Source organism: Chanodichthys erythropterus, chromosome 18 (genome assembly GCF_024489055.1).
Source record: "Chanodichthys erythropterus isolate Z2021 chromosome 18, ASM2448905v1, whole genome shotgun sequence".
In the NCBI taxonomy this organism is placed as follows: domain Eukaryota; kingdom Metazoa; phylum Chordata; class Actinopteri; order Cypriniformes; family Xenocyprididae; genus Chanodichthys; species Chanodichthys erythropterus.
The window spans coordinates 34,531,597-34,546,220 of NC_090238.1; the positions used below are offsets into that span (position 1 = coordinate 34,531,597).

The window sequence follows — 14,624 nt, forward strand, 5'->3', positions numbered from 1 at the left end:
CACCCCATATTGACAGAAAAACACAGAATTGTTGAATTTTTGCAGATTTATTAAAAAAAAACTTGAAATATCACATGGTCCTAAGTATTCAGACCCTTTGCTGTGACACTCATATATTTAACTCAGGTGCTGTCCATTTCTTCTGATTATCCTTGAGATGTTTCTACACCTTCATTTGAGTCCAGCTGTGATTGATACTGATTGGACTTGATTAGGAAAGCCACACACCTGTCTATATAAGACCTTACAGCTTACAGTGCATGTCAGAGCAAATGAGAATCATGAGGTCAAAGGAACTGCCTGAAGAGCTCAGAGACAGAATTGTGGCAAGGCACAGATCTGGCCAAGGTTACAAAAAGTGTTTGCTGCACTTAAGGTTCCTAAGAGCACACTGGCCTCCGTAATCCTTAAATGGAAGACGTTTGAGATGACCAGAACCCTTCCTAGAGCTGGACGTCCGGCCAAACTGAGCTATCGGGGGAGAAGAGCCTTGGTGAGAGAGGTAAAGAAGAACCCAAAGATCACTGTGGCTGAGCTCCAGAGATGCAGTCGGGAGATGGGAGAAAGTTGTAGAAAGTCAACCATCACTGCAGCCCTCCACCAGTCGGGGCTTTATGGCAGAGTGGCCCAACGGAAGCCTCTCCTCAGTGCAAGACACATGAAAGCCTGTATGGAGTTTGCCAAGATGGTGAGAAATAAGATTCTCTGGTCTGATGAGACCAAGATAGAACTTTTTGGCCATAATTCTAAGCGGTATGTGTGGAGAAAACCAGGCACTGCTCATCACCTGTCCAATACAGACCCAACAGTGAAGCATGGTGGTGGCAGCATCATGCTGTGGGGGTGTTTTTCAGCTGCAGGGACAGGACGACTGGTTGCAATCGAGGGAAAGATGAATGCGGCCAAGTACAGGGATATCCTGGATGAAAACCTTCTCCAGAGTGCTCAGGACCTCAGACTGGGCCAAAAAGACAATGACCCTAAGCACACAGCTAAAATAATGAAGGAGTGGCTTCAAAACAACTCCGTTACTGTTTTTGAACGGCCCAGCCAGAGCCCTGACTTAAACCCAATTGAGCATCTCTGGAGAGACCTAAAAATAGCTGTCCACCAACGTTTACCATCCAACCTGACAGAACTGGAGAGGATCTGCAAGGAGGAATGGCATAGGATCCCCAAATCCAGGTGTGAAAAACTTGTTGCATCTTTCCCAAAAAGACTCATGGCTGTATTAGATCAAAAGGGTGCTTCTACTAAATACTGAGCAAAGGGTCTGAATACTTAGGACCATGTGATATTTCAGTTTTTCTTTTTTAATAAATCTGCAAAAATGTCAACAATTCTGTGTTTTTCTGTCAATATGGGGTGCTGTGTGTACATTAATGAGGAAAACAAAATGAACTTAAATAATTTTAGCAAATGGCTGCAATATAACAAAGAGTGAAAAATTTAAGGGGGTCTGAATACTTATTATTAATTATTGTTGTAATTATTTAAATACAAATATTGTCATTTCCAGAATAATGTACTAAAACAATAATTAATTGTGGCCAACGTGTTTTGGAGAAAAACATGTATTTCATAATGTTATTTTCCCCCCACTTTCAATTCTTTTTCTTCAATGAAAGGTTAGATTTTTGCTTATTTTATAAATTAAAGATCAAAAGGATAAACAATGCAGTTTTATTTTTAGAGTCATCTTTGATCATATTTATGAAGGGGGCTAATAATTCTGGCCACAACTGTATATATTATAAGTCTGGAATCGCCCTAGAAAAGTGGGGTTTTGGACAATATTGGCATTAATCCTTTTTAATTTGTGATAATTTTGCACTGTTAAGGAACAACACAAATTATGAAAACGTATTTTATCACATAAACATTTTATACATAGAAAAAATTTTAATTTTTCGAATTATCAAAATATCCAGCATTAGCAGCTATCTGACCTAAACTGGGTTCTGATTGGTTCATTGTATTCTAAACTTAATTGGCAATCAATTGTTGAAGCTATTAAGGTGTGCTGACCCAAAAATCTTTTCCAAACCTGGGCCAAGTTTAAACAGTAACCAGGCATCACAGCTGGCAAAGGGGAATGTCTGTAAATATATAAAGTTGTTTCCACATACAGTACATGGTTGTAATAAATAATATAAATTAATATAATATAATATAATATAATATAAATTATATAAATTATTATATTGTACATTTTCTTTCCAGAATATTATACAGAAACCATAGATGTAAATTATATATTTTTAATTAGAATTTTAATTAATAATGTAATCATATGAGTATGGTATGGTAAACACTTATAAAAACTTATGGTAAATACTTATGAAAAGAAAAACAAACAACATTTTCACAAAAAAACAATACATTTATTCAAGTGTTCTCCAGCACAAGTACATAAGGAGCCTTTTTTTCTTCGTTCTGGGCACATAACGAAAGAAAGGGGGAGAGGTGGCGAATGATTGCTACATTTGCTGTATGAGCTGATTGCAAAAGAAGAGAAGGCCTGAAAAAAAAATTATATGACACAACAGAGGTCACAAATATCAACAGTGTCACTGAGATATACAGAGAACCTGTCAGGAGAGCAAACAAGAGGCTGTTACAGCCAAATATATATATATATATATATATATATATATATATATATATATATATATATATATATATATATATATATAACCAAATAAAGCAAATTAAATTTAACAAAACAGAGAAGAAATAAAATTAAAAAATGAAGAAAAAAAAAAAAGAAAAAAAAGAGGATGGAGGGCTGGATATATGGCATGGAATGTAGGACTTAGAAGCAATTCTGCCTGGATATTAAGCAAGTACATGTTAACAGCAAAATTTATTACAATTTTTTTTTTTGTTATTTCCCATTATGAGTACATGATTTCCCACAGATAAGCACCAACTACAGCAATGTCTATTCTAAAACAATATAAGAATCTTTCATCATTTATCATTTTTTCAAGTACAAAGTTAAAATGCCTTTGTTAATATCTTTATATGAGAGAGTAAAATAATAGTGCTTCTCCAATACTACAAGAAACAAATGGAAAAAAACAATCATTATCAAGACACGTTTATTTCTTTCCCAAATAATATATTTTTTCTCAATTAGATAAAATGTTTAGCACCTTAGGAAACACCTACAATCCCTCTCTTAGTACTTAAAAAAAGAATTAAAAAGCAAATTGAAACACACTTTTGTATGTAGGGCTGTGCAGTAAAGATGGGACTGTTAAAATCACTAAGCGAACTCATTCTTTAGTTTTATCCCCCGTTCGACACATATAAATATGAATTACAAAAGACACCCTGCTGCTTTATAGCTTATGTCAATTAGCCTGTTGCCATTTTGTCAATTACCCCCCTCTTGCGATTTTAGTGCTGTTTTGATTCTATGATATATATTAGCAAAGAATTATATTTGTACATCTCATAGGTCATTTAAAAAAAAAAAAAAAGCAACAGACAATTTCTATGTACAAAATGTACAAAAAGAAACAAATCTGGGCATCGATAAAATTTGGAAAACAAAAGAAGAAACTTTGCTGAACATGACAAATGTTAAGGTATGTAAGCAGTGCAATGCCTTAAAGGATCAGTTCACTTCAGAATTAAAATTTCCTGATCATTTACTCACCCCCATGTCATCCAAAGATGTCTTTCTTTCTTTTTTCTGAGGAAAACATTCCAGGATTTTTCTCTATATAGTGGACTTCAATGGGGACCAATGGGTTGAAGGTCCAAATGCAGTTTCAATGGGTTCTACACGATCCCAGACGAGGAATAAGGCTCTTATCTAGCAAAACGATCCATCATTTTCTAAAAAAGAATAAAAATGTATATACTTTTTAACCGCAAATGCTCGTCTTGCACTGCTCTGCATCATGTGTGATCTTTCCAACATGATTACGTCATGCGTGGCAGTGCAAGACAAGCATTTGCGGTTAAAAAGTCTATAAATGTTTATTTTTTTTAGAAAATGGCCGATCGTTTCACTAGATAAGACCCTTATTCCTCGTCTGGGATCATGTAGAGCTCTTTGAAGCTGCACTGAAACTGAAATTTGGACCTTCAACCTGTTGGTCCCCATTGAAGTCCACTATATGGAGAAAAATCCTGGAATGTTTTCCTCAGAAAAGGAAGTGTTTTTTTTTGTTTTTTTCGACTGAAGATAGAAAGACATCTTGGATGACATGGGGGTGAGTAAATTATTAAGTGAAATAATCCTTTAAATAAAAAAAGAGCCTAACAAGGATTCCATTAGAGCCCATTTCTAACCAAATTTAGCCTATATAGCTTGTGTGATAACTAAAATATTGACATGGTCAACATCCACCATTTGCAAACATAATAATGTTTTCAGATCTACGCTAGGGACCAGACGTAGTTAACGACCGTGCGATGTCATATACCGACACCCCATCCGACTACTTTTCCTACAGGGATATTTAACAAGCACACTCACTTTGAGATTATATAAGAACCTATTTCTCGACGCGAGTTATGATAAAGCGACTCCGTAGCACATGGAAACATGAGAGGGGTGCTATTTGAATTCGTCCCCTTCACCACCGGCACGACAGATGGATTTATTCTATCCTAGCTCATTCATTCACATCTATTGGCACAGCCCTACTGTACACAACAAAGTATTACCTTATATAACGGCAAGAGTTTCACATCATTTAACAGAACCAAAAAAAAAAAAAAAAATAGAGAACAATTCACAAGAATCAAGGAGAAAGTTTAAAAAAAAAAAAAAATATCAAAGAAATAAAGAAGTATACATATACAAAAGTGCTCGATATTGTTGGTAACACAGCACAAAAAATTGCTATAAAAAGGTAGAAGAACATTGTGAAGCCGCACCTTTAAAGATTTGCACCTGACTGAGAATAGCACGCGGGCGCCGCAGTTGAAGGTCGATTCACCTGGCCGACGAAGGACCGACGCCATCCTCCCCGCGGACGCCACGCGCGCTAAGAGTTGTACAGTAATGATTCTGGTCTGGGTGACACTAGAAAAAAAGTAGCTCACCACAGCCTTTGATTTCAAGGAATAGATGACAAAAACATCACCGCCCATGTGGCTGGTTCCATGCGTTCAGACTGCAGGCATACTGAAGGAAGCAGACCTCAAAGATTGAAAGGCTGAGGCGTGTTTTGTTTTATTTTTTAGTTTTTTTTTTTAAAAGAGCACCAGAGAATATTGTACAAAAAGGCTGTAAAAGATATAAAATGAGATGTGGCAGACCTGGCTTGACCTGACATATTTTTTTTCTTGAATTTTTCAAAGTTTCAGTCATTCGTTTTACCTGGCGACGCTACAAAACATAGTAGCACCACATGAGTTGCAATGTTTTTCACCACCTTGAAGCACCATATTGTCACCTATTACAGTAGTACCTTTATTACCTTCAGTCGTGTATAGAAACTGTAAACAAAGAGGTATTTGTGATCTGGTGTTTTGGATTGGTTAAGACAAAGCTCCCCTGACACTGAAGAGAAAGCCTTTTTTCCCCACTCTCTCACCAAGGCTCAGACGCTGGAGGAGAGGAAAGACGCGCACCGTGAGAATAAGATCGATCCGCGACCCGACAGTCGAAAAACTCAGGAGTCGAAATGTTTAAATGCGATTTCCGTCTCATTTCTGCCTCGAATTGTAACATCGTCTCTCAGTGCCTTAAAAGGAGGCCGTGTCTCAAGTATAGCTTGCACACATAATTCAAATACTGGATAACACTGCTAAAAAGTAAAATGGATAATAAAAAATTAAATAGAATTTAAAAAAAAGAGAGTCAATTAATTCCAAACCAGAAGAAAAAACCCAAAACAAAACATGAAATACCTTTTTTTTTTGTGTTGTTGTTGTTGTTGTTGATGTTGAACTTGCAAATAACATATGAGAGCTCGGTTTCAAAGCTCTTGGTATAACATCGGTTTAGATTTTTCTCATCTGTACTGGGTTTGAGTTCAGACGCAGGCAAAGTACTCTTTGAGTGGTGCAAACAAGTGACGGATGACCGGGACGCTCCAAGACCTTCCCAGCAGCCTCTGCCTGGCCAGACGACTCATGTTCGACACGTCTGTGTAATGGACAGGGAAGCCGAACACCCTGACGTCCGGGAAAAAGAGAAATGGGCAGCAGTTTAGTTTCAATGTATTCACAAATGCGACACTCTTGTGATATGAATAGATTATGAATAATCTAGTACAGCTTATTATAATTGTTGTATTATAGATATGGAATATCATACAGGATGCATTAAAGAACGTTATATTGATAAAAACGTGAAATGCTGTTCTTTTATTCATCAATGAATGAATCCTGAAAATCAGTTTCCACAAAAATACATTGAAAATAATATGAAACCCTCGTGATTTGAATCAAAATATCTTCCCCTCCTTCTTGCAGCGTCATCTCTTCTCTTCTCTGACGATGTGTTTACTGGCGTGAGGGCGGGATCAACCTGTCACTCACAAGAGATCCACCAATAGCAATCCACAATGATCCTACCATCCAATCAGTTCCAGATGGACAAAATCAAGTCTTCCCAATATTTTTTCTTGCTCAAAAAGCCCTTTCACTTGGATACACACTACCGCTCAAAAGTTTGGAATCTGTAAGATTTTTAATGTTTTTAAAAGAAGTTTCGTCTGCTCACCAAGGGTGCATTTACTTAATAAAAAATACAGTAAAAACAGTAATATTGTGAAATATTATTACAATTTAAAATAACTGTTTTCTATTTGAATATATTTGACAAAGTAATTTATTCCTGTGATCAAAGCTGAATTTTCAGCATCATTACTCCAGTCTTCAGTGTCACATGATCCTTCAGAAATCATTCTAATATGCTGATCTGCTGCTCAAGAAACAATTATTGTTTACAATTGTACAAAATATTTGTGTACAATATTTTTTTTCAGGATTCTTTGATGAATAGAAAGTTCAAAAGAACAGTGTTTATCTGAAATCTAATCTTTTCTTTCTAATCTTACTGTCACTTTTGATTGATTTAATGCATCCTTGCTGAAAAAAAAAAAAAAATTCTTTAATTTCTTTAAAAAAAAATAAAAATAAAAATTCTTACTGACCCCAAACTTTTGAACGGTAGTGTATAATGCTACAGAAGCTTTGTATTTCAGATAAATGCTGTTCTTTTGAACTTTCTATTCATCAAGGAATCTTAAAAAAAAAAGTACACAACTGTTTTCAACACTGAAAATAATCATAAATGTTTATTGAGCAGCAAATCAGCATATTAAAATGATTATTGAAGGATCATGTGACACTGAAGACTGGAGTAATGATGCTGAAAATTCACCTTTGCCAACACGAGAAGAAATTACTTTGTAAAATATATTCAAATAGAAAACAGTCATTTTAAATTGTAATAATTTTTCACAAAATTACTGTTTTTACTGTATTTTTAATTAAATAAATTAAGCCTTGGTGAGCAGACGAAACTTCTTTTAAAAACATTAAAAATCTTACCGATTCCAAACTTTTGAGCGGTAGTGTACCTCACAAAAGGTTTGTGTTTGTCAAACCATTTCATGGTGTTTTTATACTGTTGTTTATATCAATGTTATGAATTACATGAGACATGTATTGATATGCGGTGGTCATTTTCTGTTCTACTGAGTAGGATATGGTTTCAGTCGGCCAGTAGATGACAGATGATTCAATCAATATGAGATCAAATCACTTTTTTCTGCTGATAAATGTCAGTGGCTATGTTTTCATCCAAAGTGGTGAATTTAACTTATTATATATATTAATATTGCATAAAACACACATGTTCAAGAGAACCCTTCCTGGGAAATTGGTGCAAAATATCTGTAATACAAACGGAAGTTGCTGCAATCAGGGAAGCCACTGAGGCTCTTTTTTGTACATCATAAATGACTTGCACCTCAAATAAACACAATAAACGTTGTGATATCAAGCATTCAAAGGCGTATCTCTGGTGTTTGGGAACACAATTGTGTAAGATCATTTCAGAATGACCAAACCAACATTTAAGATGCTGTGCGATGAAATCGGTCCACTGGTTAATATTTCCGGTCACATCCTCTGTTGAAGCGTGAGTTTTTTTGGTGCGCATCGAGGGAATTATTCAGTAAATGTGTTTTCATCTGATTTTATGAGCATGTCTTCTTCTCGGATAAAAAATGATCAGCCAGATGATTTTTTATGCACATTTTTAAATGTATGTGCATTTTAGCTCTTCCATTCAGTGTTTATTGGGAAACACTTTACAATAAAGTTTCATTAGTTAACAAAAGTTATACTTTAGTTAACATAAGCTAAGAATGAACAACACTTCTATAACATTTATTAATCTTAGTTAATGTTCATTTCAACATCTACTAATACATTATTCAAATCAAACGTTGTATTTGTTAATGCATTGTGAACATGAACAAAGAGTGAACAGCTGGATTTTATTAACTTACATTAAAATTAATAAATACTGCAACAATTGTTAGTTGATACATTAACTAATGTTACAAATGACACCTTATTATAAAGTGTCATTTGTTTTATGTGATATCCCAAAATTTGCATAAAAATAGGTGGATGGAAACATAGCTAGTGTGATCTTTCACATTTACATTTGGGCTTATAGCACATATATTTTCTTTATAAAGGCATCTGGTCATACCTCTCCATCTCAGTGCACCACAAGATGTCCTCTTTGTCATTCATGAATACGGGGAAGTGCTGGTCTTTGCCCTGCTTTATGGAATTTGACCGTGTGGTGATGGTCCGCACTTTATCAAACTGTAAAAGATGTGAAAAGAAACTGCTGTTTGTGTTGCTGTATAAAGCTTTATATGGAAACAATCGAGGGTCACTGTCCTGCAGAGTTTAGCTCCAGTTTGCCTCAACCTGGAAGTTTCTAGTAAGGCCTTGATTGGCTTGTTTAGGAGTGTTAAACTGAGATTAGAGCTAAACTCTGCAGGACTCTGGTCCTCCAGGAGCAGGATTGGACATCCCTGGTCTAATGGGTACCTTAGCTGTCCTGCCATGCTCCAAACAGTCTTGAAGGTCCAGTTTATCAGTGCACATGGCAGTCAACGGTCTGAGAGAAGAAGGAAATAGAAGGTGAAATGATAAAGTGAGAGATTAAATAAAGAATATAATGTTGAGTCCATGTCTAACTAACCTGTTCATGCCAGGCAGGTTACCCCAGAAATAGCGAGCTCTGTGGGCAGCAGACACCTCCTTAGCATCGATCATCACTGGGTTACACTATGATACAAAGAAACAAATGTGCATAAATAAACAAATAATAAAATGCCATATTGGTTTAAATATATAATAATTAATGAGCTTTTGTAATCTAGCAAGCATTTGAGGGCTTAATTTGTTCCTACACAGCAGGTCACGTTACCACTAGGTGGAAGCAAAACCTACTGGTTTATTGTAAAGCCCCACTGACAATATGAGTCTTAATCATCATGGTAAATTGTGGCCGGCTGCATAAACTGCTAAGATTAGTCTTACAAGTTAGTAATCTAATGTTGTTCTTCAAGACCAGTCATAACTTTGTTAAGGCCGTTATATAAAAAGGAAGATTAAAATTAAATTTGAATCTGATTAACCCTAACTAACTGACTAGATCTTAAAGGGATAGTTCACACAAAAATTATCCCATGATTTACTCACCCTCATGCCATGCTAGGCGTATATGACTTTCTTCTCTCACACGAACACTATCAGAGTTAAATATAAGCTGGGGTATGTATTTTTTCAACAACACTGTTTGGAAGTTAGTCGGGCCGACACCAACAACAAACGTCTAACCAATCAGCATTAGAGGGAGATTTGAAAAAAAAAAACAATGCAGAAAGAGAGATGATGAGACACAATACAAAACAGCACAAAAGAATATCACTGCAATGAAGACTGGGCAAGCACTTTAGGACCCACGTTTAAATTAGAAAATCTTTCCAGTGCTGGAGAGAGCTAAGCGGGAAGGCCTGAAAACAGACATGGAGGCTTTGAAACAAATCGAGTGATGAATGCGGTTGGACAAAGTGGTGTATTAGAGTTAAAAAATGATATAAATACTGTTCGGTTTCTCACACAAACCGATCGTTTTGTGTTTTAGGACATCAATGTGTCGTCACGAGCCGCAGGGTTTAATTTGGATTTGTCTATGCAAGTTTTATTTACTCTTATAGTAGAAGTTCCCATCCACTAGCATTATTTGACTGACAGACGGCAACGGTTGGAGTTAAAAATCATCATTTGTGTTCTACTGAAGAAACAAAGTCACCTACATCTTGGATGCGCTGGGGGTAAGCAGATAAACATCAAATTTTCATTTTTGGGTGAACTATCCCTTTAATAAGGTCCTTCTAAAAAGTGACGGGTTTTTGTAAGGAAAAAAATCCATATTTAAAACTATAATAACCAGCTCCAGGCAAACATCCATATACAAGTCGACTTACGGCGGAAGTGTAACCTCTGACGTGACACATGATGTAGGAGTAGGTGAAAGTAGACGCCTCTCACGGTTCAAACAAATAGGGCTGGGCAACAATCTCAAACTCCTCTACTCTTATATCGAAATCCTCTGACATTTCCATTTCAAAATTCTCATTTTAGATTTGTAATTCATGACTCTATCCTTTGCGCTTCCAGATCCGTCAATACGTCATGCATCGCGTCGGAGGTTATGCTTCCGCCGTAAGTCGACTTGCATACGGATGTTTGCCGGAAGCTGGTTATTACAGTTTATAAAGTCGTAAATGTGGAAATTTTTCTTACAAAAACCCATCATTTTGCTTCAGAAGGCCTTTATTATCCCACTGGAGCCGTATGGATTACTTTTATGATGGATGGATGTGCTTTTTTGGGCTTCAAAATCGCACCCCCCATTATAAAGCTTGGAAGAGCCGGGATATTTTTTAATACAACTCAGATTGTGTTCGTCTGAAAGAAGAAAGTCATATACGCCAAGGATGGCTTGAGGGTGAGTAAATCATGGGATAATTTTCATTTTTGGGTGAACTAATCCTTTTAACTTAGTGACTGTGTTTAATGCAACTGGCCCTTGGTCATTTGTGCACCTCTAAAAAGCGTGAGATGTCCCTCTTGTCACTGACGCCCATGGCCACCACATTCTCAAAGAGCCAGAAAAACGGCCTGTTATCTCCCTCTTTCGGTCGGGCCTCATGTAACAGCCGGTAAAACTCGAAGAACAGCCGACCCGTGCCCTCTAAAAGAGAGAGATGGGTTACAAAAAAACAAGAAACACAGAAACACAATATGACAATTATCATGAAACTGCACACAGACAGATATGAGCTGTGTTATAAACATATGTGAAACACTTACTATTTGGTAATTTAACATTAAACAAATGTTCATTTTAAATTTTCTCGAAAGAACAAAAAATACAGTAAAAACAGTAATATTGTTACTGAATAAAATGAATATTTTATATATTTAAATATTTTTTTAAAGTGTAATTTATTCCTGTGATCAAAGCTGAATTTTCAGCATCATTACTCCAGTCTTCAGTGTCACATGATCCTTCAGAAATCATTCTAATATGCTGATTTACTGCTCGAGAAACATTTATTTATTATTTATTATTATCAATGATGAAAACAGTTCTGCTGCTTAACTTTTTTTTATAAATGTCTTTACTGTCACTTTTGATAGATTTAATATGTCCTTGCTCAATAATAGTATTAATTCTTCAACAAAAAAAATCGTACTGCCCCTAAACTTTTTAATCCTAGAGTAAGTTTGAAACACTTATACTACACCTAACTGATATGACTAAGACTAGAAAACACATCAGCTAAAGATACTCCTACCGTAGAGACCTTTTCTTGCTGGATTCACTATGGACAGGTCATTGCACGGGCTTCCACCTATGACAAGATCAAAAGGACCCCATTCCTGGATCTGTGAAATATTGATATAAACATGAAATATTGAATATAGTGATGAACAGAAGTGTGTTAAGTATTTTGTCAAGTATGAACATAGAAAGTACATAGAGGAGAAAGACCATTTATTTAAAAAAGCTGATCAGTTTTAACCTAGTAGATAGTTTTCGATAATTGCCTACAGTTATGAAGATTTAAGTCTTTGCGAATTAGATAAAAGCTGCCGCCAGGTTTCCAAGATGGCAGATAAATGTGCAGACTTTTAAATAACTAAACTGAGGTGAAAGATCATACTCACATGTTTACGGGTGACGTTTCTCACGTCACCCACGTACATGATGCGTCCCTGGTGCCGAACGAGGCCAACGGTAATGGAGTCCTCACACACTTCTGAGGCCACGTAACGCTCCACCTGGATACCCAGCTCCCTCAGAACCAGCAGCCCTAAAATAATCACAAACCCCATTATTGCTTATTATTGGACAATATAATTGCATCTGTTGCAATATGTCTACATAATGTAGAAGGTTTCCATTCTGTGTATAATGTATAATGTGTAGTGCTAACTGTATGTATGTACATATTGAGTATCATGTGTAGTGTAGTGCTAACTGTATGTATGTCTAATGACTATATATACAGTACAGTCCAAAAGTTTGGAACCACTAAGATTTTTTATGTTTTTAAAAGAAGTTTCGTCTGCTCACCAAGGCTACATTTATTTAATTAAAAATACAGTAAAAACAGTAATATTGTGAAATATTTAAATTGTAATATTATTACAATTTAAAATAAAAGAATTTCACTCTCCAAGGCACATGTGCTGTGGTGATGTGACAATAAAATTGACTTTGACTTTGACATTATGTCAAATTATTATTCATATGGCATTTATGGCTCAAACAGTTGCCTCAAAACGACCCGGCTGCAGAACTGAGCGCCCATGAACAAAGATGGCGGAATTCAAATTGCATTCTTCCATGAGATCTAGCACCAGCCGAGACATGGGGATTGGGAATGCTAATGAATAATTTTCTCCAGCTATAATTGCTTCATACACACCTATAATGCCCAAATATCCTGTCAAAGTTGACAGCTCACTAGGTTTATAGGTGCAGTCACACCTTTTGCTGGTTATCCATTGTCACTTTCCCAGCGTGGGGAAATATTTCACACATGAAATTCCTGATCATGTAAATTCCTATTGAAATTGACTGGATTTTGACCATGAAAATTCACAAAATAAACAATGATAAATGTGATGCTCCTTAAAGTGTTAGTTCACCCCAAAATTTAAAATTTGTCATCACTTACCCTTAAGTTGTTCCAAACCTGTATGAGTTACTTTCTTATGTTGAACATAGTAGAAAAAAAAAAAATACAATGGAAGTCAATGGCTACCATCAGCTGTCTGGTTCAACATTCGAAATATCTTCTTTTGTGTTCAACAGAAGAAAGAAACAGGTTTGAGGGGGAGTAAATGGAGATTTATTTTTGTGTGAACTATCCCTTTAACAACCAGTTTCTCGATGAATTTAAAATGATTTTATAGTGAAAGTATTATTAGTAGTAATGTCACCAGACAAATCATTCTTTTGCCCACCAAATATGCATACGCCACATATTAATCAGGCTTTAAGTACGAATAAGAACCATCCAGAGGGTCAAAACTCTGATTACAGTTAATCGTCGTTGTACAATCACACATTAGAACATGAGCAGTACAGCGGTATCGATGGGCGGCCAGTATAACAGTTAAACTAATTGCACTTTAAAAGCCAGGATGAGTGTAATGTGATCAGCACTATTTTCTGCTGAGAGGATGAAAGGAAGGGTGGACATTCTTCACTAACCTGTTGCGATCCCATCAAAAAGTGACAGGACACGAATGGGTTTTCTGTTCTCTGCCAAAACCGGAGGGTAGAGCCTTGGTGGTTCCTGAAAGACAAGAAAGAAGATGGAGTGAAGGAGGAGGGGTGGACGAGAGACAGACAAGAAGGACAGAGAGAGAGACCTTTAAAGCACACTGCTAATGAAAGAGCGCCTGTCTGTATATACTGTCTGTGTCGAACAAAGAGGCCTTTACGTTAAAGCAGTTCAGAAACAAGGGGTTATTGTTGAGCACCTGTACAATAAACGCAGTATCACCGGACAGTTTCATTAAGCATTTTCATGTGATTAAGTGTGGCTGCTTATCTGTGGTCTTTGTTAAACGCTGTAGTATTCAATAACGCTAACAATAGCAAACGCTCTTTAACCTGTACTGTAATCCATTTAAAGAGTGGAGTGTGTAAGCTAAAACTCTATGATGTTAAGATGTGTACTCAATGCACAATGCACTGTGACTGTAACACTCTTTGGCTGCTCTTCCAGAACACTGGCCGTTAGCCAAGCTGCTCTTTCACATGGTCTGGAAAGCAAATGGTTTAGGAGTCATATAATTACATAATAAAACTCTCAAACCATTCATGTTTACACTGTAAATCACACTGGGTTTGATTAAAATTGTCACAGCTGCTCAAACAATGCTAACATTGAAGATGGTGTGATATTTATGGCTGTAATGTAAACTTAACTTTTTTGCTCAACAGCCACTGTGGCTAGTGTTTTTTTTTAAGTTTCTAGCCACTCAGCATTTTCACTGGCCACAATTTTGACATTGATACCATGGGGATA

The 14,624-nt window shown here is 36.2% G+C and overlaps 1 protein-coding gene across 3 annotated transcripts in view; it reads right to left on the minus strand.

The window, feature by feature from the left end:
• Positions 1-5,970: 5,970 nt before the first annotated feature.
• Positions 5,971-14,624, minus strand: part of dnmt3ab (DNA (cytosine-5-)-methyltransferase 3 alpha b) — a 67,397-nt gene continuing 58,743 nt past the window's right edge. For 2 of the 3 annotated variants that reach the window (XM_067366496.1, XM_067366494.1), the window contains 8 exons: positions 13,802-13,886; positions 12,247-12,392; positions 11,874-11,964; positions 11,118-11,266; positions 9,206-9,291; positions 9,052-9,121; positions 8,702-8,820; positions 5,971-6,144 (listed from right to left, as the gene is read on the minus strand). In XM_067366496.1, the coding sequence (XP_067222597.1) occupies positions 6,003-6,144; positions 8,702-8,820; positions 9,052-9,121; positions 9,206-9,291; positions 11,118-11,266; positions 11,874-11,964; positions 12,247-12,392; positions 13,802-13,886 (888 nt within the window). In that variant the 3' untranslated portion in view covers positions 5,971-6,002. The remainder of the gene's footprint in view (positions 6,145-8,701; positions 8,821-9,051; positions 9,122-9,205; positions 9,292-11,117; positions 11,267-11,873; positions 11,965-12,246; positions 12,393-13,801; positions 13,887-14,624) is intronic. The other variant, XM_067366495.1, reaches the window with a different exon arrangement.